The 25,806-nt window shown below is 29.6% G+C and overlaps 3 protein-coding genes across 6 annotated transcripts; 1 reads left to right on the top strand and 2 right to left on the bottom strand.

Annotated features, from left to right (window-relative positions):
* Positions 1-2,144: 2,144 nt before the first annotated feature.
* Positions 2,145-7,691, bottom strand: LOC123297686 (lysosomal-associated transmembrane protein 4A). Of its 4 annotated transcripts, none has more exons than XM_044879437.1 (7): positions 7,591-7,691; positions 7,119-7,249; positions 5,169-5,370; positions 4,676-4,814; positions 3,819-3,984; positions 2,774-3,053; positions 2,145-2,468 (listed from the first exon to the last, which is right to left on the bottom strand). In XM_044879437.1, the coding sequence occupies exons 2-7, from the start codon at positions 7,233-7,235 to the stop codon at positions 2,260-2,262; spliced, it is 1,113 nt and encodes a 370-aa protein (XP_044735372.1). In that variant the 5' UTR covers positions 7,236-7,249; positions 7,591-7,691; the 3' UTR covers positions 2,145-2,259. The 4 variants fall into 4 exon arrangements, with proteins under 4 accessions (XP_044735372.1, XP_044735374.1, XP_044735373.1 ...); XM_044879439.1 differs by having other exon boundaries at positions 3,819-3,975; XM_044879438.1 differs by having other exon boundaries at positions 4,676-4,811.
* Positions 7,692-12,251: 4,560 nt separating this feature from the next.
* LOC123297414 (kelch-like protein 18) lies at positions 12,252-18,738 on the bottom strand. The gene is made up of 8 exons (XM_044879062.1): positions 18,510-18,738; positions 17,380-17,510; positions 17,157-17,297; positions 15,596-15,952; positions 14,902-15,038; positions 14,200-14,589; positions 13,919-14,138; positions 12,252-13,812 (listed from the first exon to the last, which is right to left on the bottom strand). The coding sequence occupies exons 1-8, from the start codon at positions 18,648-18,650 to the stop codon at positions 13,593-13,595; spliced, it is 1,737 nt and encodes a 578-aa protein (XP_044734997.1). The 5' UTR covers positions 18,651-18,738; the 3' UTR covers positions 12,252-13,592.
* A 945-nt stretch (positions 18,739-19,683) lies between these two features.
* LOC123297367 (eukaryotic translation initiation factor 3 subunit L) lies at positions 19,684-25,791 on the top strand. The gene is made up of 4 exons (XM_044878999.1): positions 19,684-19,843; positions 20,178-20,447; positions 23,908-24,867; positions 25,379-25,791. Exons 1-4 carry the CDS (start codon positions 19,817-19,819, stop codon positions 25,769-25,771), a joined length of 1,650 nt encoding a protein of 549 aa, XP_044734934.1. The 5' UTR covers positions 19,684-19,816; the 3' UTR covers positions 25,772-25,791.
* The last annotated feature ends 15 nt before the right edge of the window (positions 25,792-25,806 follow it).

The raw sequence follows: 25,806 nt of genomic DNA, 5'->3' as shown, positions 1-25,806 counted from the left end.
TAACACAAAAATTGAATAAAATAAATAATATCTATAACTACAAATTTTCAAAATGGTTAAAACATAAATTGAGTTCACTTAAATAATATAGATAATTTAAAAACATCTACGAAAACCCATTTTTATTAAAATAAAATAATTTTAAAATGTTATCAAGATATTAAGATTGTTTTTGTTTTCAATATTGCATCTTCATAATACTTTAGTACATAATAATTAATGTCTTATCATATCTTATCTGTGACCTTTTCTCTGAATAATTACTAAAAAATGACACAAACTAACTGAGATGCCGTAATTTTAATCAGAATATCGTATCAGTAATTGTGCGTATGTAACTTTTCATCATTTTAAAGTAATTTTACAGAAATAAGGCAACAAATAATATATCAACATCCCTTAAAGTGTTAAAAATTAAAGTTTGAATACAAACGCAATCAAGGTGCCCCCCTCAACGTCTACATGCATGACAGGCATAAGTTCTTCTGACAGAGAAAATTAAAATCAAATAATTTTCTTTGTTGCAAGAACATCACGCAATGCGCGCAATGCGTTATGTAAGTAAGTGAGCGCAGGTTTTTAATGGCCAATTAATCAAGCTGGCGATTAAAATGGTGTTAAGAAATTTCCAGATCTCCCTTACTCTTCTTTGAATACGGGGCTTTGAGAATAACATAAAATGAATGCCAACTGACAGTAAAACGAAATGGAATATCATTATTAAAGTAAATGGATGCCATGATGAAACAATCTTAAAACCAATGACACTGGCATAAATTATTCTTTTAAAAAATTATTTGTCAACCAATCAAACTCAAGTGATTTCAAGACAAAATTGCTATTGGATGTAAAGACTCCGAAATTGCCATTTCTTGAAAATTTTGTATTCAAATTTTTTCATTTTAAACACTAATCAGAAAAAAAATACAAGGGATGGAAATTTTAATAAAAAAATAATAATAATTTCAAAACAAACAAAAATCTTCTAACTTCTAAAAATGTTATATGATTAATTTGTATATTAATTAAAAATGCATTTTTATATTAATTATTGCAACCAAGAAAGCACAATAAATGAAAACTTATTGTTGATTAATTAACATGATTTAAATTTCGAAAGTAAGTACTCAAGAATGATCAGTATAATATATCATATTTTGAAAATCCTTAAATATACAACATCCTATTATTTAGCCCCTGTATTAGACCAAATCATTTATTTGTTTCAATATTCCATAAGATAATAATAGCATGGAAGTAAGAATAAAAGTGGAATCGACTATACTGTGTGTTTTTTAAATCATTTTCCACAGTACATCAATTAGTGTGAGAGAGAGAGAGAGTACATATACATTAAGCAATGTGAATAAGATGTATGAAAGAAGACATATAATAGTATCTTTTTTATACACATTGCTTAATGTGTATACTGCGGGTACTTTCTCACACGGATTCTCAACCAAATCACTCATTAGGTGTTTTAAATGCAATTTTCATTAAACTTGACAAGTTGTCAATTATACGTCCCGTCCAATAAGAATTTTTAGAGAATTTTTAATTTGAAAAGCCGAAGCAAAGCTGATCTTTACCTTTATAATACACCTCATGGTGAGAGCATCATGATTTTTACAATGATAAAAATGGTGACTGGACGTAATCACTTAAAAATAACTTTTTTATATTTCATATAGATTAGATTCGCCCCATTGGAGTAAAGTAGGATATGGTAGCCATATTTCATTCTAATATACTTCATCCTCGTTATGTTCTTACTTCCATGACTTTCACAATGAATTAAAATTTCTTTTAAATAAATATACATATTTGTCAATAGATGTATAAATTCTTATTTTAAAATTTGTGCAAAAAATACTTTGCAGTTTTAAACAATTCTAAATTTATTATATAATTTTATTTTACAATTTAGAAAAAATTGGACATTTCGTAAATAGTTAACACTAAATTCATTTTATTTTTAAAATATTTTCACCGAGAAATTATGCATTTGCATTAATAATTACTTTCTAATCAGCTGCAAACGAATATCATCAGCTTTCTTTTAAATTACAATTTCCATTTTTTTTAAAACTTCATGTGTAAAAATTAAAAAAAGAAAATAAATTTATTGAAAAAAAATTGTATAATTCAAATGATGGCACAGAAATATTTTCATTAAAAACAATCCGCCCATAAGAAAAATTTGCGCAAGTTTGTTAGAAATATTTTTTAAATTCTTTGAATATTTCATATTTTACAAACTTATTTTACTTGTTGTTCAACGGGTGGCACTGCATCAGTTACACCATAATCACCAGATGCAACAGCCTGGGGAATGGTAACGGTAGTAATCTGATTTGTAAATGTAGGGCTAGTTGCTGAGGTTGTAGTAATAACTGCTTGCGTTTGATGTGACACATTAGATATCGGCAATGTGGCGGCGGCGGCATTAGCGGTCTCCTGATTAGATTCTATTACACAAACAAGATTTGTAAGTACTAAAATAAGTTTACAATAAATTTAAACAGTAAATATTTGAAGCCTCATTTTACGTATATTTCACTCCCAATTCTTTAGGTTTAACGGAAAATAAATTTCTAAGAACAAGCAAATCTGAGGTTCATTCATCGTACTAATAAGGGTCAATAAGTTCTACACTTTTTACTTGTATTCGCTTTATAGACAGACTTTTAACCTAACAAAATTTAAACTTTTAATTATACTGTTTGATTCGCGGCAGAGAAAATGTAGCAAAGTTTCGTGTTTTTGAACTTACCAATATTTGTTGTAGTTTGAGATTCACCAACTCCAGTTGCACCAACAGCAGTAGAAAGAATTTCTGCTTGTGCAGCAACTGCAGCTTGATACGATGGTGGTGGTGTTTGTTTGCATGCAGCTTCATAATCTGGCAATAGTGATGAATAGTCTGGTTCCATTGGTGGCATACGATCAGTTGGAATATCACCAGGCATTATATAATGTATTGCACTACGTAAAGCTTGTTGGCGTAATGTTAAATACTTATAACAACGCCAGACAATTCCAATACAATATGCCTAAAATTAAAGCAAAAAAAATTCAGAATAGTTTATATCTTATAAAAAAAATTAGTTACTAAAGATTTTACGATAATCAGCATCCAATAAAGACAGGATGCCGAGTTGTTAAGGTTATGGTCTCGCTATAGGCATAGTGTCAGAAAATTAAAGTTCAATTAAACTTAATTAAAGTTCAGATAATTAACATGGAGAGCATAGGACGATGCCACAGACAGATAGACAGACACACACACATAGCGGTCAAACTTATAATACCCTTTTTTTTTGGTTTGAGGAATGCCACGTCAAGTTATTCAGTTTTATTGTTGAACTAAAACGATTATGGTACTCTTACATCAATGTTCTTATTGATGGTTGAAGAAAGATATGATATCACACTTCGTACACTATATATTGCATGGGAAATAGCTGAATGGTACATTAGAGTTAAAAATAACCATTATTTCATGACAAGCATGTGTACTATTATACCGTGCATATAGTCCAAAATACTTTTACAATATTGTAGGGAGACAAACACCTTAAAGATAAAAATTTCCCGTTAATTACAAATCCTAAAGAATTGAATATACTAATGTCCATGTTTTACCAAGACATCCGCAGAAAACGCGATTTTATAAAAATCTATATGGCAGTCAAAAATTGTGAAGTTTTAAAAAAACCGAGTGCGAAATAGCGACCAATATTGGCTTTATATTTATTACCTGAGTCTAAAAATAAAATGTGAGTAATTTTAAGTTAAATACAATTTGTAATACATACCTTAATAACCATTGATAAAACAAAAGCAAATAACACTACAAGTGATAAACATTGAGGACTCAATTGAAGTAAATAGTTACGGAATGGTAACTGCCATGTTTCAGCAACCAAACGATGCATTGAACGCATATAACATGCGTAACCAGTAGCTGTTAATCTGTAAAGACTTTGTAACATAAATAAAACAGTCAAGAAAAAAGGTGAAGGGATTTATAACAAAATATATAACGTGTGTGAGAAACAGATCTAACGTTAGATATCAATAAATTACTTAATGGAAAATTATTTTTTCACAATTATTTAAGTATACGAGCAACTACATAATGATTAGTATAAAAGTATTAGTAAAAAATTAATATAAAAGCGTTAGTATCATCAAACTTAGGAATCATCGACTAAACAGTGGTAGATCCACCCATATGGGCATGATCACCTAAATAGACTTATGATTTAATAAAATTTAAAAATCGCTTGAAATAGATTGTCTATTGTTTCTAATTTCAGACTAAACCCCCATCTGATAATTTTTTGGGGGAAACATTTTTTTGTTTGTTTAAAAATTCGTTTCAAAGCATGTAGATTCCAAAAATCGGCAGAAGAAACCAATTTAAGTAGGTACCCCTATATTAGATTCCGTTATCAATGAACCTAATGAATAATAAATATTTTCTTTCATTCATTTTTATATAAAATCCGATCGAGCCCCTTATTTTAATAATTGTTTTAGAGTTAGATTAAATAATTGTTAGTGTGATATTATTCTTATTTATTGAATTATAATGAATTATTATATTATTCGATTAAATAACATGCAATCATATTCTCACTCACTGCATAATTGATTACAAGATACTCACGTGCTTACAGCAAAATCGAACAATTGTAAACAGAAGAATGGTAACAATGGTGTCGCCTTTCCTTTAATTGCACCATAGACAAGTAGTAAATTAAACGTTAAAGTAAACATTGTTACTAGTCCGGCCATATCCAAATCAGCTGAAAAAATAATACCATAAATAGTACACCCATAAAAAAATGATTAACATACGAACAAGTTTTGATTGTCAAGATTATATTTTGCATGCAAAAGAGCAGTTACGTTATGTTATGTTTTTATGATTCCACTTAACGAATTTGTACTCTGTTCAATTCATATCGAAGCGAAGAGCGTAGCGCGATTAGGGACAGAACTGTATAATGAACTCTATTAAATTATGACGTTACAACCGCCACTAAACAAACTGTTTAGAATATTTAAATTTAAAATAATTTTCAAAAGCAATATTTTTTTTACATTACACAAAAAGAAATTGTTTTTCGGAGTTTTATAAACAAATAATTATTACTTACTATAATACAAACCATGATCACGATGATGACGGCCAGGTATTGATGGATCAACTTTGCTCAAGGGAGTTGGTAAATCTTCAATAGTATTCTCATCGGAAATAATATTAGTTTCCCCATATTCAGAGCCAACACGACCTTCATCCAATAAATTATGATTGCGGAATATAACTGCTAGTGCCGATAATATCAGTACATGTAAAATCTAAAATTAATTTTTCCGAAAATTAGTATTAATTCATTTTTTCCAACCAACTCCTCTATACAACCCAACAAACTCAACCCAATCAAATCGTAATTACAAAAAAATTCGAGGTCTATAAAATTTTACGTCTATTTTTTCCGATAACCGTTCTACCTCAATGAATCAGAGTAACAAAATTTAAGTACCTCAAATCATCTGACCTAATTACACGAAAAATAGGTCCGAAAATATTGGTAGGGGAGCTGGTAACAGAATTTTTCACACAGTTTGTACAATTTCACCAAAGGCGAAAATTATTTTTAACGATTAATTAAAGTAAAAAAAAAAATGAGAAAATATATATCTTAAATTGGAAGGTTTCTGTGGATGCTATTGATGGTTATTCGCACAAATTAAAATAAATTAAGTTATTCACACTTCTCATAGATTTGGATACATGGCTTGCGAAAAAAAAAAAGTAAATTAAAATAATATACAGAGAATCATAAGTTGCCCCAAATCTCTGAAGAATTCGATGCACCTCCAACGAGATATGTCTTCGCTAATTATAGTTTTTAATTTCTCGAATATTAAATTTTGTACTTTAGGACTTAAAAGCTAATTTTTCTGTAAATATCAGTTATAGAAAAAAAATGGTCATACGTTTTTCCTAATATTCATCGAGAAATTCTCAACATTATAAACGCTAATTAACGAAATATATCATTTTATTGGTACATAAGATCAAAAAATTTCTGATTACGTTTCAAGATTAATATATTTTATTAACTATGTTAAGGTAAACAATCAAAATGAAACATTAGTTTGACCTTAGATGTACAAAAAGAAAAATTAATCATCACTTGTTTAGTAAAAATTTTAATGAGTCTTTTTATATTCCCGTCCCTGTATATAGCTTGGAAAAACGAATTATTTTCAAAGAAAGTTGCTTAGTTTTTAGTAGTCAATTATTTTAAGTGCCAAGTAAAACTGTTATTTTGCATTGTAAATTTTAATTTTACGAAAATTTCACATAGAAAAATACCTTTAGCGAATATAGTTAAAAACCATTTTGAGCCCAATAAAACCAAAATTTAAGTTGAAATTTAGTACTTGGATTTATATAAGACCTGTGTTTTTGAAATATATAAGACTTTTTCGTTAAAAGTCATCCGAGAAAAAGGGTTGTTTTTAAAATATTCGGCTGTTTTCATTCTTGAATATCAACATGCAAGGGCTATAAATATTTATCGTAGCAAAATAAATTAGTATCAATAGCAAATCGCTCTAATTACCTATGTGGTGAAATTTTAACAGCTTGGTATCGAACTAACAAATTAGCTAAGAAAAACCGAGATCTCCGAGTGAATTAAAATTTTTACCAGGTACTCTTTTACGTATTATGTAGCACCTCAAAGGATTTTTGAAGATACAAAAATGGAAGCAGTGATAGAATAAACGTAAAAATTTACAACAAAATTATTTTCATCAGCGTTTGGTGGGGGGGGGGTCGGTTTCAGAGATTGATAAATTTTTTAAATACTAAGCTGTAGTAAATTGTAACATTGACTATCGGATCGGATCGGAATTGAAAATTTAACTAAAAATTTTTAATTAGATAATAATCGTTTTTAAACGCCAAAATCAATTCTCATTAGGTAATATTAAATCTACTGTTGCAACAATGCAAAAGAAACGGACTAAAATTAGAATCCTCCTTCGGCTTGAAATCCAAATCGGCTTAAAAATACAAAAATTATAATACATACCAAATGCCACATTCCAAGAATAATTGTCGCAGTTCGAACATGAAGACAGAACAAACATCTCCATTCGCTGCTAATAGCTGGCCCCGACTTTAATCGCATTGTAATCATCCTAAACATCGACCTTCAAAAAGCTGGAAAAAGAAAATTCAAAAACAAGTTTATACGATTTTTAAAAAATTTTTATTTTTATTATACATCATTTCGTCAACATATTTACAAAAATTGATAAATGGGTATCATAATTATTGAATTATGAAATATATATTAATTTCAAATATAAAATGTCAAAACTATTGGAAAAAGAAATGGATGACTAGTGATGTTATTATTTTTATTTTTTTGTTATGATAATTTATGCGATGTTATAGATTCACATAAAAAGTTTTATTTATTAAGTTTGATTAAGTAAGTAATTAGCCAGTATATGCGAAAAATTTTATATAATAAATACAAATAATTATTATTTTCTCACCTTTAAAAATTATATCAACACACATATGTTTTGCTTGGTTGCAGTATTGTTATTCAACTGATCCATAATTTTTACATATTTTTATACACATACCGTATTTTATAGAGAATAGTTTTGCACTCCAGTGATACTAAAAAGTTTTAAACTTTAAATTTAGTGTATCAAGAGTGTATCATTAATTTGAATTCGGCTGTATTGTATTTCCTCCTTGATTTTACGAAAAATACTAACATCCATCTTTAATTTTAAGATTAATTAGTACAATTTTTATTTTATAAATTATTAATTTTTTTTACTGCGATGATAGGTGCAATATAAAATATATACTGATTTCGTGATATTTATTTATTATTCATTGGACAATCAAATCGACGCCATCGCTTCCAGTGCATAATTTTGGCATTCAAAGGGGCTGTTATGTCTAATTTTCAATTGTTTACATGTAAATGGAATAGAAATATTAAATTAAAATTATTGATAAATAACAATTAAACTTCTTAGAAATTGTGAAAATAAGAGACGAAATTGCATCCGTATCCCTATCCCTATATTTTATAAATGTGAAGTAAGGGTGTTTGTTTGTTACGCTTTCACGCAAAAATTAGCGAATGGATTTGAATGAAACTGTACAACAATATAGCTCATACATCAGAATAACACATGAGCTATAATTTCTAAAGATATGATTATTATTTTGTACCATAAATTAAAGGTTTCTGTAAAAATTTAATAGTTAATGTCAAACAATTTATGTTCGTCTCTTCTGAAATACTACTGAATTATGACCTATTTTATACTTAAAAATTTAAAGCTGCACATATAAGCTGTGTATTCTTTGGAGTGTTAATTAAGGAAGGGGGATAAGTGAGATCAAGGGATGAGGAGGCTATAAATCAGTGGTTTTTACTTTTAAGTTCAGTGAAGCGGGCGACATATAATTACTTATTTAAATTTGTTAGAAAATATTAAATTTTCGATTCTGTAATTCATAGAATTATATGCCCATCCATACTATGATATTAATAAAGTAGTGTATCGCTACCATGGAATCGCCTCCAATAAAACTCATGCACGATGTAAATATAAATTTGATGATAAAAAAGGCAAACAATTATCCAATATTTTAAATAAATTTATTCACTCTGTGGTCTAAATGTAATATTTGAAGAAGCATATTTTTATGAAAAGAGGAGGTACTCCTGATCACGTAAAACCATTCGAATTAACCGTCGGCCCTTTGATCAAATCATTCATATTTGGATTGAGTTACCATATAATCTCTAGAAATTCTGGTAGGGCTTAATTATGCATGGCCTAAAGACTTTTTTTTCACGAAAATTATCGTAAAGGGATCTTTTTCACAGAGCCATGAAAATTTTTGACTATACAGTTTAGCTTAACATTGGTTATCATTCTATTAGAGGGTTTATCAAAAATATAATAGAAATAATACCCAACACTCGATAAAACGGAGTCTCTTGTCTAATACTTGTCACATTACTCATAAAAATATAGGCTTCAATACCATTACAAAATTTGAAAGTTAAATTAAAATTAATTAAAAAAGATTTTTGGCCGTCTTTATCTTGCAAAACAGAGTTTAAATGTAATTTCTATGGTGATACTCAACAATGGCGTCACTTTTAAAATATCTCTCTGTTTAATTAGAAGTTTTAAACGTTCATATTTTACGTACTTCTAAAAATTTTCAAAAACATCACTTTTCTGTCCGTCCAGTGAGAATTCTTCACTTTATTTTTATTGAAAAAAATTGTATTTTAAATTATTTTTAAAAAGACGATTAATAAATAAAGAAGGTTTATTTAACTACGGAATTCTGAAAAAGAATCAATATGATTTAATACAAGACGATAAAAATTTAATTGTATTTTTTAATATCACAACAAATACATAAGTAATTTTTTTTTATAAACAAAATTTTATTATAAATCTTTATTTAAAACAGTGGTTATTAACTAAACTTTATTTGTATGACGCATAAATCACGTAACGATTTGAAATTTGAATAATTTTTTACAATTGATTTGTTGAAAAAATGGAAAGATCGCATTTAAGTTTTATAAAAAATCTGTTTTTATTTGTTCATAATAATTTGAAAGTTACATACAGTTTTAAGAAACTTTTCAAAACGGAAAACGCCGAAGAAAAAATTTTCGTAAAACATCAAGTGACGTTATAATTTTATTTATGTATGTATATTATTATACATAGGCTTTTGTATTGTAACATTTTTATGTCGCAAACATAGCATACTACGCCTAAATAACGTTTGTAATCTGTGAATTCTTTTGTATATTTTATTCATTTTAATTAACTTATATTTAATTATATATAGCTTTTAAAAGTTTGTTTGATGGGGCTCAATATTATTTAAGATGAAATGAAATAAAATTTAAAAATTGATGATTATTTTTTATTCAACAACCCAATTAATTTTAATATTTTTTCTTCAGATTCTTAAAGCATAAGTCAGGGAGATTTATTTTCGTGTTGAATTTGTAGTTCAGACTTACGCTTTAAAAGGTCTAAATTTTAAATTGTTGCGTGATTTATGCACCACTCTTCATTTATTATTTAAATATTATCAATTTATATAATATATAATACATATTTAAATTTTTTAGGAAATATGAAAATAAATATTTGTATATACAAAACCACTGATTTAAATATTTAGTTACAAGTATATAAATAATTATTAGTTATCGATAAATTAGAGTTTTAAATTTCATTTATTACTAATAATTCATATATATATATATAATTTGTCTCTAATATATATTTTGTTACTACAAAAATATTTTGAATTTTTTTTTAAATATAAAATATTTAATAGGAATCAAATTACGAAAAAAAATTTACAAATTGTCAATAAAGATAATTTTCATTAATAGACCACAAGCCCAAGCTGAAATTTTTCGGATGAAATGACCCACCAGGAAACATGTTGAAAAAGATGCTCTTATATGTAAAAGTATTTAAAGCGAATAACATAAATTCCGTATAGAAATAACCACGTAGGGCTCTGGAAATTGACGGGAGATCAAAAATTTTTTTAAACTTCCGGTACCAAAGTAGCCGGATTTATTTCTGTACGACATCAATGTAATTCGCTTCGAATACCTATGCAGAGTTCGTATCCACCAACGCCGTACATATTTGCTGGTGCAGGGGTGAGATACCAATGGATGTGACATTCATATTCTCACCTGTACTCACCTGTACCGCGCAAAACAAACGCTATGGTGCTTAAAGTTACTTTTACATAAATGAGCATCTTTTTCAACATGATTCCTGGCGGGTCATTTCATCCGAAAAATTTCAACATGGACTTGTGGTCTATGAATTATATTGTTAAGTTTTCTATTAAATTGCAAATTCGGATATGATTAAAATTTGACAAGAATAATTTGATTAAAGAAAATTCAAGTGCAATTAATAAAACTGCACAAGATTGGCAATATTTTAAAGTAGTTAAAGACTTTTTTTAATAAATTAGTTTGTACTATAAATATATTAAACTGAACAACCGTCGATCATGTCGTTGAGTGCCACCAGTACAGAATCATGTATGAGTTTAAACATTACTAAGCTATAAAGATAAGACTGCATTCCGGTGGTAAAAGTTGTATTAAATTACGCTGACACAGCTCTATGAATAATTCATTCGTGTAATAATTTAAGGTTTCTAAATAAATATCTAAATTTCCTCATGTGAGTTACTTTAATCAATGAAGTCTTATTAACTTTAAAAATCAATTTTCGTTTCGTTTATTAATTGAAGATAAAAAAAAACGCAAAGCGTAAATTTATTCAAGTCTTTCCCTGATTATTTAACAGTCTCTATTTGTATTTTTTATTTATTTAATATACCTATTCGATATGATGTTTTGAGAAGCTATTCATTTACTCGATGTATCGATGTATTTTCTTAAAACCTTGAACCAATGGTAACAAAGATTAACGGGTGGGCAAAGGAGTCGTTGCCAATAAATAGGGCACCACAATGGAGCACTAAGTTCATTAACGAAGCCTAAAAAAAACGACACTGGCCATTTTTTTTCCCTTAAATCTGCAGGGGTTGACTACAAATTTTTTGCTATGTTAGTAAAAGTACTCGATGTTGAGAAAACATCGATTTTTCTAGGCTATACATCGGAAAACATCGATGCATAGTTCCGATGCATTACATCGAATAAAAACATCGATTTATTTTTTCAGTGGACACCATTAAGAAGAATTTTTCATTTTTTAATCAATTAAGTTGACTTTCAATCATTTTTGGGAAAAATGCCCCGCCTCTTGGCCCGGCCCTTGTTCTTCCCTACAAGCGTTCCAATTGGTAAATATTAATTTTATTATTTCTTCTTCAATAATAATTTTTTAAAAAGAAGTTCAGTTTATTTACATTTTCCTATTATACTTTGATCTTTTCAACTACTATAAACAAATAGCATTTGGAGACTTTCACAATTTATATCTTGAAAATTAAGCATTAGACTAAAAAATCACAAGAGTTTTTCTTTGATTAAAATTGTTCAAAAGATTCAAAAATATTTATTTTCATTGATAGTCGAATAAACAAAAAATGAGATAAATAATTAAAAACTATTATTAAAAAAATTATAAAAATTGCGAATCAATTATTTAAGTTAAATCGTATTTTATGGAATAATCGAAGATAAAATTATTATTAAAATTTGAAGAAAAAAAAAATCGCTGAATAGTCTTTCCACTATTAGCCCATGAGCTAGTAACACCTGAATGTCGTCCGCTGCCAAAAACTTGGCATAGACATATGTTGTAGATCATACCAGAACCACATTTTTCTTTATGATTTCCAACCCTCGAGTGGGATATTTATAATTTAACAGTTATTTAATTTGTTTCTTTATTATTGTTAACAAATTATGACCAGACTCAATTTACAATTATTTTTTAATTAATTTATTTAAAATATTGACCAATTTACCATACTAAAAAAATACCATATTAAATGGTACTGCGTAAAAGCCTCTGTTTCATCAAATGTTTTTACCTTAAATTTTGTGAAATAAGTGACTTTCGATCTAGAAAGTAGCGTGCAAACTTGAGGGTGAAATGTTATTGTCTGTCTGTCAGTAACCGAGGAGATCATATTTTTTGCTATTCTATATGAGTGATTATTGAATAACTAATAAAGGATACAGGGAAAGAATATGCGATGTCACAAATTTTGGCAATTTTAATTAGCCTTGAAAATTGATATTTTTGAGTTTTCAAAACATTAAGACTATATAATTCGAAAAAGGCAAACTTAACGACAGAATAGTAAGATAACTTTTTTGCGTAAAATTATCCAAAAAACTTCATTTATTTTGTGGACATTGCATGTTTTTTGCATGTAATTTCTAAGTTAACTCAGGTTTTTTAAATTTTCGTCTAACTAAATAAATATTTTCTTTTTCTTTTGTACTTCACAATATTAATAAATATATTTCAAAAGTAAATTAATGCATTTTTACTTTAATTTATGCACAAAAGTACATTTTCAGGAGATTTAAAACCGTTTATTGCAAATATCTCAAGTTCAATGCTTGTGTGACAGCATATTTTTTCCCTGTGCCCTTCAAATACAAAAATCATTTTGCTACTCAATAATTGCCATTAAATCTAAGCCCTATTTTCCTGAATACAATTCAGATAAGATTAAGTAGTAACGGTTTGACTTTCACAATAATTGGTTGATTAATCATATTTAGTATTTTTATTCCAGAAAGATGAAAATAAAAAAGAGGTTATCTTCGGCGGCATTGTGTTTTTCGTAAATTATGTAATAATATTTTTGTTTTATTAAATTATTTATACTAAATACTAGTTTTAGTACCACATTCTAAATTTGTTATTGAACAAACAACGACTGAGTTAATAAAGAATGCATTAAAGCTTAGTTTACACACAAACTTTCATTTGTGTAACAAAAAATGAAAAAAATAAAAATCTCAACTTAAATATGTTGTTGAAATAACCCCAACACCAACGCCACCTTCATGAGCACACATTGGTTCCACATATTTCCATGTATCAGCAACTGGATCATAAACTTCAACACTCACTAAATTCGTAAGACCGTCGTATCCACCTACAGCCCATAATTTACCTAGATTTGCAGTTAACGCTACACGACTTCGTTGCGCATTCATTGGTGATACAAACGACCAACTATAACATTAAAAAAAAAAAACTGTTTTGAAAGTTGATTTAGAAAAATGAATAATGAATATAAAATAATTTCTTCACAAAAAAAATAAATAAATAAATAAATTACCTGTCTTTTGTAGGATCATAAACTTCCACAGTTTGTAAAAATGACGTGCCATCATATCCACCACAAGCATATAACTTTCCACCTAGTGCTGCAACTCCAAGGCGACATCTACGCGTTAACATAGGTTTCATTTCAGTCCAACTATCGGTACCTGGATCATACCGTTCAACAGAATTAAATATTGATAAACCATCATGACCTCCTAGTGCATACACGTAACCTACAAAATAATATCCATTTTGAGTAACATAAATAGCTAACGTCATCGCATGATGTTCTACCTTGAAATGCTACAACAGCACCAGCACTACGTGATTTATTCATCGACGCCACCATTGTCCATTTATCAGTTTTCGGACAATACTTTTCAACGGAATTTAATGATGTAATACCATCATAGCCACCACAAACATAAATTACTTTACCTAATGCTGTTGCACCTAATGCACTACGTTTACAATGCATGGGTGATACTTTTGACCATACTTTATGTAATGGATCCAATACTTCAACGGTAGATAAACGTTCCAAACCGTTATAACCACCACATGCATATAATTTACCATGTAATACGGCAACACCTAAACGCGATCGTAACATTGACATTGATTGTGCCGTTTGCCATTTACCTGTTGTTGGATCATAACTTTCAACAGTACATAATGAATCGCCTAAAATCAAAGAAGATGATACATTAAACTTAAAAAGCTCTTCTTGCAGCACATAGATGTGGATGATATGCAAATTATAAAAAGGGAGTAATTTTTAGGAACTGAGAATTATAATGAAGATTTTTTCAATGTTTTACTAGATGAAAGCAAAAATAGGTTCGATTAAGAGTTAAACATGTACTACAAGATTGAAGATTAAATCTGATTAAAATCATTATAGTTTAACTCAGATGAAAAGCCCAGTGAATTGAATTTAATTCAGTTATTGTAATCAATCGAATACATCTTAATTAGAAAAAGCGAAAATTTTACCATTTTTCGTTAATCCACCAACAACAAATATTTGTCCCGTAGCTGTATCACAGGATCTAGGTCGCGTACGAAAACTTTGTAATAGAGATCGACGTTCAGGTAACAAATGATACACTCTGGCTTCATCCAGCAAATCTCTACGAAAAATAATATTCACCATGTTCAATGACTTCTATAATTTCATTTCACTTGAAAAGAAGTTTTACTGTAATTAACACTTAAAATTTGACCTTTGGTTTACGATAAAAATATAAAATTAATAATAAATCTTTGAATAATCTTCCGGTAAATACCGACAGCTTATTCAGTTTAAACAGAAGTAAAATTTACAAAATTTAAAAACCCCTGACAAATGCGGCATTTCTATCCTTGTCCTCCTTTTCCTCTCTCCAAATGTGCCTATTTTCTTGAAGTTAAAACACTCTCAATTTAATTACCTTTCAAAAAATCAAAAATCAAAATCGGTTCATTCGCTTAGGAGCTAAAGACGATGCTAAAAACAGACAAAAATCTATACGTATGTTAGAACCTGTTCAAACATGCATTGACGGAGATCTTTCGTAATGAATGTGCTTTATGTACTATTCATTGGATTCTTTTCTAATCAAATAAAAATTAAAGCTAATTACAGCAAAATCTGGTGATTCGCACTACAAAGTATATAACATATTGTTCCAGAAATTGTATTACTAACCGACATTTATGTGAAGATCGAATTAATTCTTCGGTAGCAACACGATCCGTTAAATATAAAGGTGTTAACAATGGTAATCGAACTTGTGATAACAACACCGGTAGATCTTCAGATCGGCCATCTCGATGTTTCACCCAACGCATAATTGCCTCAAAAACTTGTTCTTCGCTATCAACAGCCAAAGCATCTCGTTTTATTAACGATAGTAACTCTTTTAAAGTTAAATTTAAATATTCTTCCGATTGTGAAACTTCATGAAAATATTGTTCAATATATTTATCCGCTGCATCATACAAATTATTACACGCCAAAGTATCAGCAAATTGACGAAATCCCAATACATTTTGTGGATGGAATCTATAAAAGATATGAGCAAACATAAATTTTTCAATTACTCAAGTTATATTTGATGTTTAATTTAAGGAGTTGATCACCGATTTTTTATAATCAAAGTAGTTTTGATGATCAAAATAATATGACATTTGCTACTATTGTTCAATACATCCCTAGAAATTGTTATATGGCTGAGTAAATTTTTTACTAATGGTTCAATTTCATTTTTGAAGCTTATTATGAAAATTAAATTTGGTACCAATTTATCTGTGTATCAGAACTAGAATATAAACCAGTTTTTTTCTATAGCGGCATGATTAACAATATCCGTGGAACCACAGTTTGATTATTGATAAATGGTAAGTGACATAGCAGATTAAAGAACTACTGAAAACGGGTCCACTTCCTGCTTTAATTAGTACTAATTATTACCGTCAGTTGGCGGGGTTGCAACTTTCAGTTATCATATCATTTTTTTGATTGGATTAATAACTCATGTATCACTAACTCGATCCCATTAAAGGCATGGCCAACCCCTGGATCAGTAAAGAAAGGCAATCAGAAGGCATACCAAAAACCCGCAGATCCGTGGTAACTCGACTTCATTAAAGGGGCTAAAGGAATGGCTAATCCGTGGTAAATGAACACACTCAATATTATAATTCAAAATCGATAATATTATTTCAAAATCGTGTCGGGTTTATACCCCCCCCCCCTCCATACGGATTATTAATATGTCATTTAATACAGCTGAACTTCAAAATATATGGTTAAAAATCTCAAAAAAGAGGAAAACGATAAAAAAACCACCCTCTCTCTAGACGAAATCCTGGACCCACTACTGATTCGCATATTAGCTTAATTCATTCGAAATTAATTTTTTTACAATGAAATACAGCATTTAATTCTAGTATCCATAGGAATATGAGAAATTTTACAACGATTCAACATTAAATAATGGCAATATATGTAATTTCAAATGTAGACTTTAAAAGTCGATTACTTGAAAACTAAATCGAAAATTGGTACTCTTCATTTTAGATTTGTTTTACTACGTTTAACAATATTCCATCGTAAAATCGTAGCGCTATGGATATCGTAATAATCCCCTTCATGACTTTTGAAACGAAGAGTAACCGATGGCTAATTCAACAATTTTATATTCCCCGCTGGAGTGAAATCGGGAATATTAATTTTTATAGCTATAATTATTTCAAAATCTTCTAACCTTTGACGTAAAAAATTGGCACAAGCATCACGTACTTTTTCTAATTGTAAAAATGCTGCTCCAACCATTATACTTTGAACGTTAGTCTTATTTAAAACTACTATACCTGAGTATGCAAAATTTATTAAAGCTTCCAAAGCACTAAAAAAAAAAAAAAAAAAAAAAAAAACTTTTTAGTTTCAATGAAAATATATTAAATTAAAATAAATAAGAATAAACTTACATTGACTCAATACTATGAATTGTAATCTCAGTCATTTTACTTTCAATCATATCATGTGTAAACATTGCATAGAAATATGGAATTGTGGCAGCAAGTACAATTTTATGAGCAGAAAATGAATGACCATCCACCTTAAATGAATTTAGAAATTGCTTGTGATAGTAATAATACAACAAAAATATGTAAAACGTAAAAAAAAATTCGAAGAAAGTGGCAATCTACACACACTCTCAAAAGGGAACTGGGGGGGGGGGGGCAGTAGAATGAAACAGAGATGCTTCTGTAATCTTGAAAATTTTAAGTTATTCAGTCTGTACCAAAATTCGTACAGGCTGAATAACGAATGCAGATATTTCTGTAGATATATTGGGCTCAACGCTGCCACCGACCAAATCGCTAAACAATAATATCGATGGAAACATAAAATAATAGTAAATAAAAAAAACTTAACGTAAAGAAAACCGACTTCAAAAGAAAAACTTTTCCAAAATAAATTAATATGCACTAAAAAGTAAAAAAATAACGATAATATGATGTAGTTAAAATTATTGTTATTTTTGGTATCAGCCAAGGAAACACTCTGGCAGAACATTTTACTACTATATTAGCTTGGCTGACACCGACTCCAAAAATAACAATAATTTTAACTACATCATATTATCGTTCTTTTTTTACTTTTTAATGCATATTAATTTATTTTGGAAAAGTTTTTCTTTTGAAGTCGGTTTTCTTTTTGTTAAAAGTATTTTTAATTTTGTGATTTTTAGTGAATCTGAAGTGCACTAATTAATTTATCACTAAAAAAAAGGATCATCGAAATCGGTTGGCGTGATATTGAGTTATTCGTCCTCTTGTCGTGCATATTCCCGCTTATTCTTTGGTTTAGTTGTTTGGTAAATTCCAACGATCTTTCATCCAATGAGTCAGTTTCAAGTTTAAAGGGCAAAAAAAGTCGGTCGTTGGTTACTTAATACAATTAGCCGTAGGCACTGATACCTTAAATCTTTTTAAGCCATAGTTAATTGAAAATAAAGTTTTTTTTTAAAATATTTTATACGTTAATCATAGCCGATTTGTTTTGAATAAAGTTCATTTTACAAAATTTACGATTACTTGATAATAGTACATACTTTCAAAATAACATCACATAATTTTCCTTGACGTCGAATTTCTTCCATATGTCGAAAACCAGATGAATATGATTCTGTTTCTTGAAATATAACACAATCATTGAACTCAACAGCTACCATATTCTTATAATCTGTATCCATTTTCTTTCTTCTTATAAAGATTACTTAATTCCAAAAATAAGTATGTATCTCTTACTATTAAACTATTTTATTATAAAAATGAAACAAGTTTATTGACCATTGTCGTTTCAATAGTAATTTTATATAAAATAGAAAAATAAGTTTTGTTTTGATAATTAAGCACTTAAAAATTTTTTCTATTGACAATTTCAGAAATGAATTTTATATTACCCCCACTTTATTATTGTTTATTATTACAGAGACCACCAAACTTTTTTGATAAGGCTGAGAAACACTAAAAAAATTGTAGTATAAAACAAAATTTAAATAAAAAATAATTTTTGAGAGACAAGCTTTTATGGTACTAATAAGTATAAAATAATTGTTTAACACATGACTATTTGTATAAGCTGAACGAGCTCAATTTAAATTATAGGGATGATTCGGAGCTTGCTTTTACGAATAGTCATGTATAAGTGGCTCATAAGAAAAATTATTTTTTACTTTTTAGTAGAGACAATAAAAAAGAATTGTCTTTAAAAGTATTTTTTATTTAAATTTTTAGTTTTAAGCTAAAAAACGTATGTATATGAAATATGGTGGAAGCGATGGGAAAATCTGATTATACTTACCATAAAAATGCATCAATTTGGAGGGTGAAACTTAATAAATTTTTAATTATTTCAGATAAAGATTTTCAGAACAAATATAAATCTATACAAATATATATCTTTATTTCTTGAGAACTTCACGCTCCTTTACTTGTAATATTTTATACACTTTATTTGCAAAATTTTTTGTGATGTATCGTACGATAGATACTGATGATTATTACGTCGGAATCGAAATATCAGTATTTTTTATATATATTTTTCTAATATGCGCTCTATTTGATTTCAAGTCCTTTGAGTAATCTCATGATAGCTAATCAATCTAGTTTTATAGGAAATAATCTCTAATCCAGCTGAATATTCATTACAAAAAATCCATTTAATAAGTTTATAATATTTTTTAAAAACCCGCTCGATAAAAGCCTTAGCTAGTTCATTCTTATTTCGTATGATAGCAGTAGCGCCACAGATGTGCATTGCCGACATCATGGTAAATGTCGGCTAAATTTTTATATTTAGAAAATATTAAAAATAATTATTTAAAGAACAGTATAAGTTTGTGAAAGTGTTCTTAAAATGTATTCAAATGACGAATACGAACAGGTAATAAATTTGCTTTAAATTTAGATTTATGATTTTTTGTTTATTTAGAGACTACACATTTGAACATGTGGTAAAAGTTTTCATTTGATCCCATTCTAAAATTATTATTGAATTAAAATCACTTAAATATGTATATAAGTTTTTTTGTTTGTCAAAAACATTAAAAATTTGGTATATTTCATTCACCTCATACCTAACCTTTTGAGAATGGAATAATTATCTGTAATACAGAATCCATGTTAGATATGAACATATTGTACCCTAACTTTTGCACATATAAAATGTATGATGTATGATCTATCAAAAATGTCTAAAATGAAAATTACTTTTGCAGGGGTATGGGTTTAGTTCGTACGATACGGACTATGAAGCCCATACAGGAGATCCACATTTAGACCTGGAATATGATCGACAACATTATAGAATGCCTGAAGTGGTTAAAAAATTTTTAATATACTTCCGTAACGCAATTAATGAAGGAATGATGTTCGAAATTCAAAATATGTACGAAAATTCCATTCCAAAGCTTACCCAAGAGTATTTTGAAAAACGTCCATGGCCTGATGATGAACTCGTTGCAGAATTATTAGTTGAAAAAGATCCAGTAAGTATAGATATCTATAAAGTGGCTCTAAAAAGGGCATCTTAGATCATTTTGTGAGAAAAATGTATGTCGAACATTCTCACTTTAGTCCATTGAAATGTTACAATTTTAGGGCCAAACTGAACATTTTTGGGGAGGACGCGATTTTATTTGTGGAACATGTAGGGGGGGTCAATACAACCTTAACCCCAAGTTTGTGGGGTTGGCGCCCTTGTCCCCCGCCCGCCATCTTAAAAAAGGGGTGGAAACATATTTTTAGCTGTATCTTGTAAACTATTGATTTCTTAAAAAATTTGTTAAGGCATAATATGTAGCAAATCTTCGTGGTTACAATTTTGTTTATGTGACTTTTTGCGATAAACTTAAAATTTTAAAAGTTATGAGCAAAGAAGTGACAAAATTTTGTCAAAAATTTCTTTTTATGCTTATTAACTTTTTTTCCTGTCATTTTATCATAAAATTAGGTCAGAACAATATTATAGAGAATACGTTTATGAACATTTCCCCGCAAATTTTATTAATTTTTGTTAATTTTTAACATAGTTACAGCGCTCCAATATCTTCTACTTAAACATATTATTAATAAGATTTTAAAATAGAATAGCTAGCTATCCCATTCTACTCTTCTTCGATGGTCCAGGTTGTCGTTTAGATTCTCGAAGTTGTGGCTTAGATTCTCCAGGCTGTGGCTCAGATTGTAATTCAACATCGAATGTGAATGTTTGAGGAATGACAGGAGTTAAAGTTGGAGTCATCGTTGGTAATTCTTCTTCAAATTCATTTTCTTCCATTAATTTTGTTAATTCCATAATATTGGTACACGTTTCTCCAGAGCAATGGAGGCACACTGCGGAGCATTTGAGCCCTGCTTTTCTGCAGCCGCACATGCTTCCACAGTTTCCTTTGCATCTGCAGAAAATTAATTTCATAAGTTCCGGGGGCGCTGGAGGCTTCGAACTTTGGACTGGCATCCAAATGTTTCCATGCTTTTTCCAGCCCCAATCTTCAGGATTATTGTATTTTCCAAGCCATGATTGAACCTGGTGATACACTCGGAGACTGTGGAAACGGGCTGCATCCTGTGTTGGCGGAAGCGATGATAAACTAAATGAATTTTTTGCTACTGTTTTGGAGAATCGTTTGTATCTCATGGTGTCTAGAGAATCGTCCTTGTTGCCACCGTATAAAGAAACGAGAAAACGTTCGCCAACTACACTGAGCAAAGCCGGATCTACTTTGTCATTGAGGAATAGCGCTGTACCACCTGCTAGTTCAGGATGTTTTTCCAGGATTTTTATGAATTTTATTTTGCCCATATTATAGGCGGCTGATGTTGTGTCACATCCTGAAAAAGCATGGAGAAACAGTAAATTGTCTGCTATGATATCTCCATACATAAAGGCTGAAGGGCTGTGTAACTGGTCAGATGAACGGCCTTTTGAAGGTTTTAAATAGAAGATATTTGACCTTTTCCTCCCTAATGCCGTGAGCAACACAAGGATGTCGATGTCCTCTGCTACGATAGTTACCAAATCGCAAGATTGAGATGCAGCAAGTGCAGTAGAGACAATGACACTATCTGCATCTGCTTCAGCCTGGTCAATATTAAAACCTACCTCTGTCAGAGTACTCTTTAATAGGTCTATGAAATTTGATTTGTTTTTCTCATTATTAAATATGTTACATATTAAAAAACGAGAGTGAGGTAAACATGTTGTTTTAGCTGAGTTATCATATGCATTGATAAACCCGGTCAACTTTGGAGCGCTGTAACTACGTTAAAAATTAACAAATATTAATAAAATTTGCGGGGAAATGTTCATAAACGTATTCTCTATAATAGTGCTCTGACCTAATTTTATGATAAAATGACAAGAAAATAAGTTATTAAACAAAAAAATTTTTGACAAAATTTTGTCACTTTTTTGCTCATAACTTTTTAAATTTTAAGTTTATTGCAAAAAATTACCTAGACAAAATTGTAGCCACGACAATTTGCTACAAATTATGCCTTTACAAATTTTTGGAGAAATCAATAGTTTACAAGATACAGCTAAAAATATGTTTCCACCCCTTTTTTCAAGATGGCGGGCGGGGGACAAGGGCGCCAACCCCACAAACTTGGGGTTAAGGTTGTATTGACCCCCCCTACATGTTCCACAAATAAAATCGCGTCCTCCCAAAAATGTTCAGTCAATGTAACATTTCAATGGACTACTTCTTATAAATAAATAACACAGGTCTGCAAAAAAAAAAAATTTTTTGTCAGCTGCATGTGATATTTTTACTAAATTATATTTTTTAGAATGCGTTGATTTCAGAACTGATGGCCATTTTTTTCTATCACGTAAGGTTTTTTTTGCAAATTCAAACACAAAAAATTGGTAAAAGCACTCGTTTATTAAAAATTATACAGTAGCCTGCAAGCATAGTGACATCCCATCCTCCTTGATACCGTCTTTCGATATCGTGGACATCCTGATGAAACCGCTCCCCCTATTCTTCAATGTAAGCTCCCAGGTTTTCAGGAAAATACTCTTATGTGGCAAAAACTTTCGCACTACACACTTGAACGATACCCAAGCTTCTTTTTCCTTCTCAATCATACTTTCCACAAAAAGGGTGGCAGTTAAAAGCCTTCTTATATCGGGGCCAGTGAAAACTCCCTCTTTCAACTTTGCTTCAGACAGCTTCGAGAATTTTGTACATAGATATTTAAAACAGTGTCCATCCTTTTGCAGTGATTTTACAAATTGTTTCATTAACCCCAATTTGATATGGAGAGGTGACAAGAAAACTTTTTCTGGCGGCACCAAAGTAGTATTGATAACATTTTTCTCCCAAGGTTTTAAAGTTTCTCGAGGTGGCCAATCACTTTTAGTCCAATGCTGATCTCTGGCTCTACTATCCCATAAGCATAAGAAATTAAGAAGCAAGGGTATTTAGTATAGCCTGCCTGCTGACCCAAAAGCATCGTGAGTATTTTGAAGTTCTCCATCCATCCATTGATGGTCCTGATATTTGATTCTTTCCAGGGTAATGGTCAAATTGTTATAGTTAGTTTTCTTTTATATGCACAGAATACGCCATTAGAAGCGAAGCTAATTTATTTTTATTGTGCAACAATACTACTTTAAGACTAGTTTTATATAATATTTCTATAAAATACTATATAATACTACTTTAAGACTAGTTTATGATGTTACTAATATCTATGAAAACCTGAAGATGTTTTGGATAGTTTTCCTGTTTTTGGGAGGTCAAAATCTATAAGAAAATGTAAAAAAATCTCATGCAGTTTTTTAGTCGCAGACCTGAGTTATAATATACATTTTCATTTTTACTGACAATTCGATTTTGTTTCGGGCATAATTTCAAAAACCTAATTTATTATAAAAATTCCAAATATCTTTCATTTTAAATAATGAAAATTGTAACAATTTATTAAATTATTTTCTAGGTCTTTATGATCTTGTATCGGGAATTATACTTCCGTCATATTTATGCCCGTATTCAAGGAGGACCATCATTAGAACAACGATTCAATTCCTTCTATAATTATTGCGATTTATTCAACTATATTTTGAGTGCTGAAGAACCAGTCTCATTGGAATTACCCGATCAATGGCTATGGGAATTAGTTGATGAATTTGTTTATCAATTTCAATCATTCGTACAATTTCGTGCTCGTTTAAGTAAAAAATCCGAAAATGAAATTGAACAATTAAATAACCATCATAAAGTATGGAATGTTCTTTGCGTTTTGAATGTATTACATTCATTGGTTGAAAAATCGAATATTAAGCGTCAACTAGAAGTATACGCTAGCGGTGGTGATCCAGATTCTGTAGCTGGTGAATTTGGACGACATTCCTTATACAAAATGTTAGGATATTTTTCACTTGTTGGACTTCTACGTTTACACTCCTTGCTCGGTGATTACTATCAGGCGATCAAAGTTCTTGAAAATATTGAGTTACATAAGAAATCACAATATTCGCACGTACCCGCATGTCAAATATCAACAAGTTATTATGTAGGCTTTGCTTACATGATGATGAGACGTTATTCGGACGCTATACGTACATTTAGCTCAATCTTATTGTACATACAACGTACAAAACAATTATTTAGCTCTCGTAGCTATCAAAATGATCAAATTAATAAGCAAACAGATCAAATGTATCACTTGCTCGCCATTTGTTTAGTTTTACATCCACAATGTATCGATGAATCAATTCAACAAGTTTTACGTGAGAAGAACTATCATGAGAAAATGTATAAAATGCAATATGGTGATTTGGATGAATTTGAAAATTGTTTTGTATTTGCATGTCCTAAATTTTTGTCACCATGTCCACCACCTGCTGATGAACCACCAGAGGATTATGTAAAAGAAGCGATTAAACATCAAACACAGGTATGATTTTAAATCCACTTTAATTCCTAGTTAATTTTGTTCATTTCTTTTACAATGTAAGCATCATTAAAAATGCATTTTCTTAGGATTATCTTGAAAATGCGAAGATTTATTGTTTATACTTATTGACGTCCTTTTTAATTTTTTACAAAAACTTATGGTGCCAATCAATTATTATCATGAAATAATCTTCAACTGAATCTTTGAGTCTGTTCAGTGAGCTTTATATTCCACAATTGCATGTCTTATTCATCGCAGATTTCGCTCTGAACAGATTCGCAAAGGGAGGAGTTTTGACACCGAACCCCTCTCCTGCCCATAAAAAAACAATTTCGGATCTTACTGTCAATCGGGTAACAATAATACAAATAAACAATATCGGTATTACATATGATGGAGAATACATGTTTACTGATGATGGTTGCATTATAATTGAAATACTTATCACAAAAATGAATTGTTATTTTCAAATTCTGCGAATTCTCATTAATAGTCTTATTCTTAAATCTAGGTGTTTATGGATGAAGTTCAACAACAAAAAATGTTGCCAACAATTCGTAGTTATCTGAAATTGTACACGACATTACCATTAAGTAAATTAGCGACCTTCATGAGTCAAGGACGTGCTGCCGATTCATCTAAATGGGATATTAACAAAGAAGTGAAAGCATTAACAATTCATTTGCTTTGCTTTAAACATAAAATGAAGAATATTGTGTGGACAAAAGGTGCATCCGGTTTAGAAGGAAAGTTTCAATCTGGTTCGGAATTGGATTTCTATATTGATAATGATATGATACATATTGCCGATACTAAAGTTGCATCACGATATGGTGATTTCTTTATACGAAAAATATTAAAATTTGAGGATTTAAATCGAAAATTACATCATATGAAAATTTAAATTACATAACTATCTGTGTATCCAAAAAAAATTTT

Source organism: Chrysoperla carnea, chromosome 4 (genome assembly GCF_905475395.1).
Source record: "Chrysoperla carnea chromosome 4, inChrCarn1.1, whole genome shotgun sequence".
Lineage (NCBI taxonomy): Eukaryota > Metazoa > Arthropoda > Insecta > Neuroptera > Chrysopidae > Chrysoperla > Chrysoperla carnea.
This window is presented reverse-complemented; position numbering and strand designations above follow the sequence as displayed.

Coding starts and splice junctions, on each gene's coding strand:
- LOC123297686 (XM_044879437.1), bottom strand. CDS start 7,235: ATGTTTAGGATGATTACAATGCGATTAAAGTCGGGGCCAGCTATTAGC. Junction 5,371..7,118: donor TTCTTGGAATGTGGCATTTG/GTATGTATTATA, acceptor AATTAATTTTAG/ATTTTACATGTACTGATATT. Junction 3,054..3,818: donor TTTTATCAATGGTTATTAAG/GTATGTATTACA, acceptor CTTTAATTTTAG/GCATATTGTATTGGAATTGT.
- LOC123297367 (XM_044878999.1), top strand. CDS start 19,817: ATGTATTCAAATGACGAATACGAACAG. Junction 20,448..23,907: donor TATTAGTTGAAAAAGATCCA/GTAAGTATAGAT, acceptor ATTATTTTCTAG/GTCTTTATGATCTTGTATCG. Junction 24,868..25,378: donor CGATTAAACATCAAACACAG/GTATGATTTTAA, acceptor TCTTAAATCTAG/GTGTTTATGGATGAAGTTCA.
- LOC123297414 (XM_044879062.1), bottom strand. CDS start 18,650: ATGGATACAGATTATAAGAATATGGTAGCTGTTGAGTTCAATGATTGT. Junction 17,298..17,379: donor ATTCATAGTATTGAGTCAAT/GTAAGTTTATTC, acceptor TTTTTTTTTTAG/TGCTTTGGAAGCTTTAATAA. Junction 15,953..17,156: donor GCCAATTTTTTACGTCAAAG/GTTAGAAGATTT, acceptor TATCTTTTATAG/ATTCCATCCACAAAATGTAT.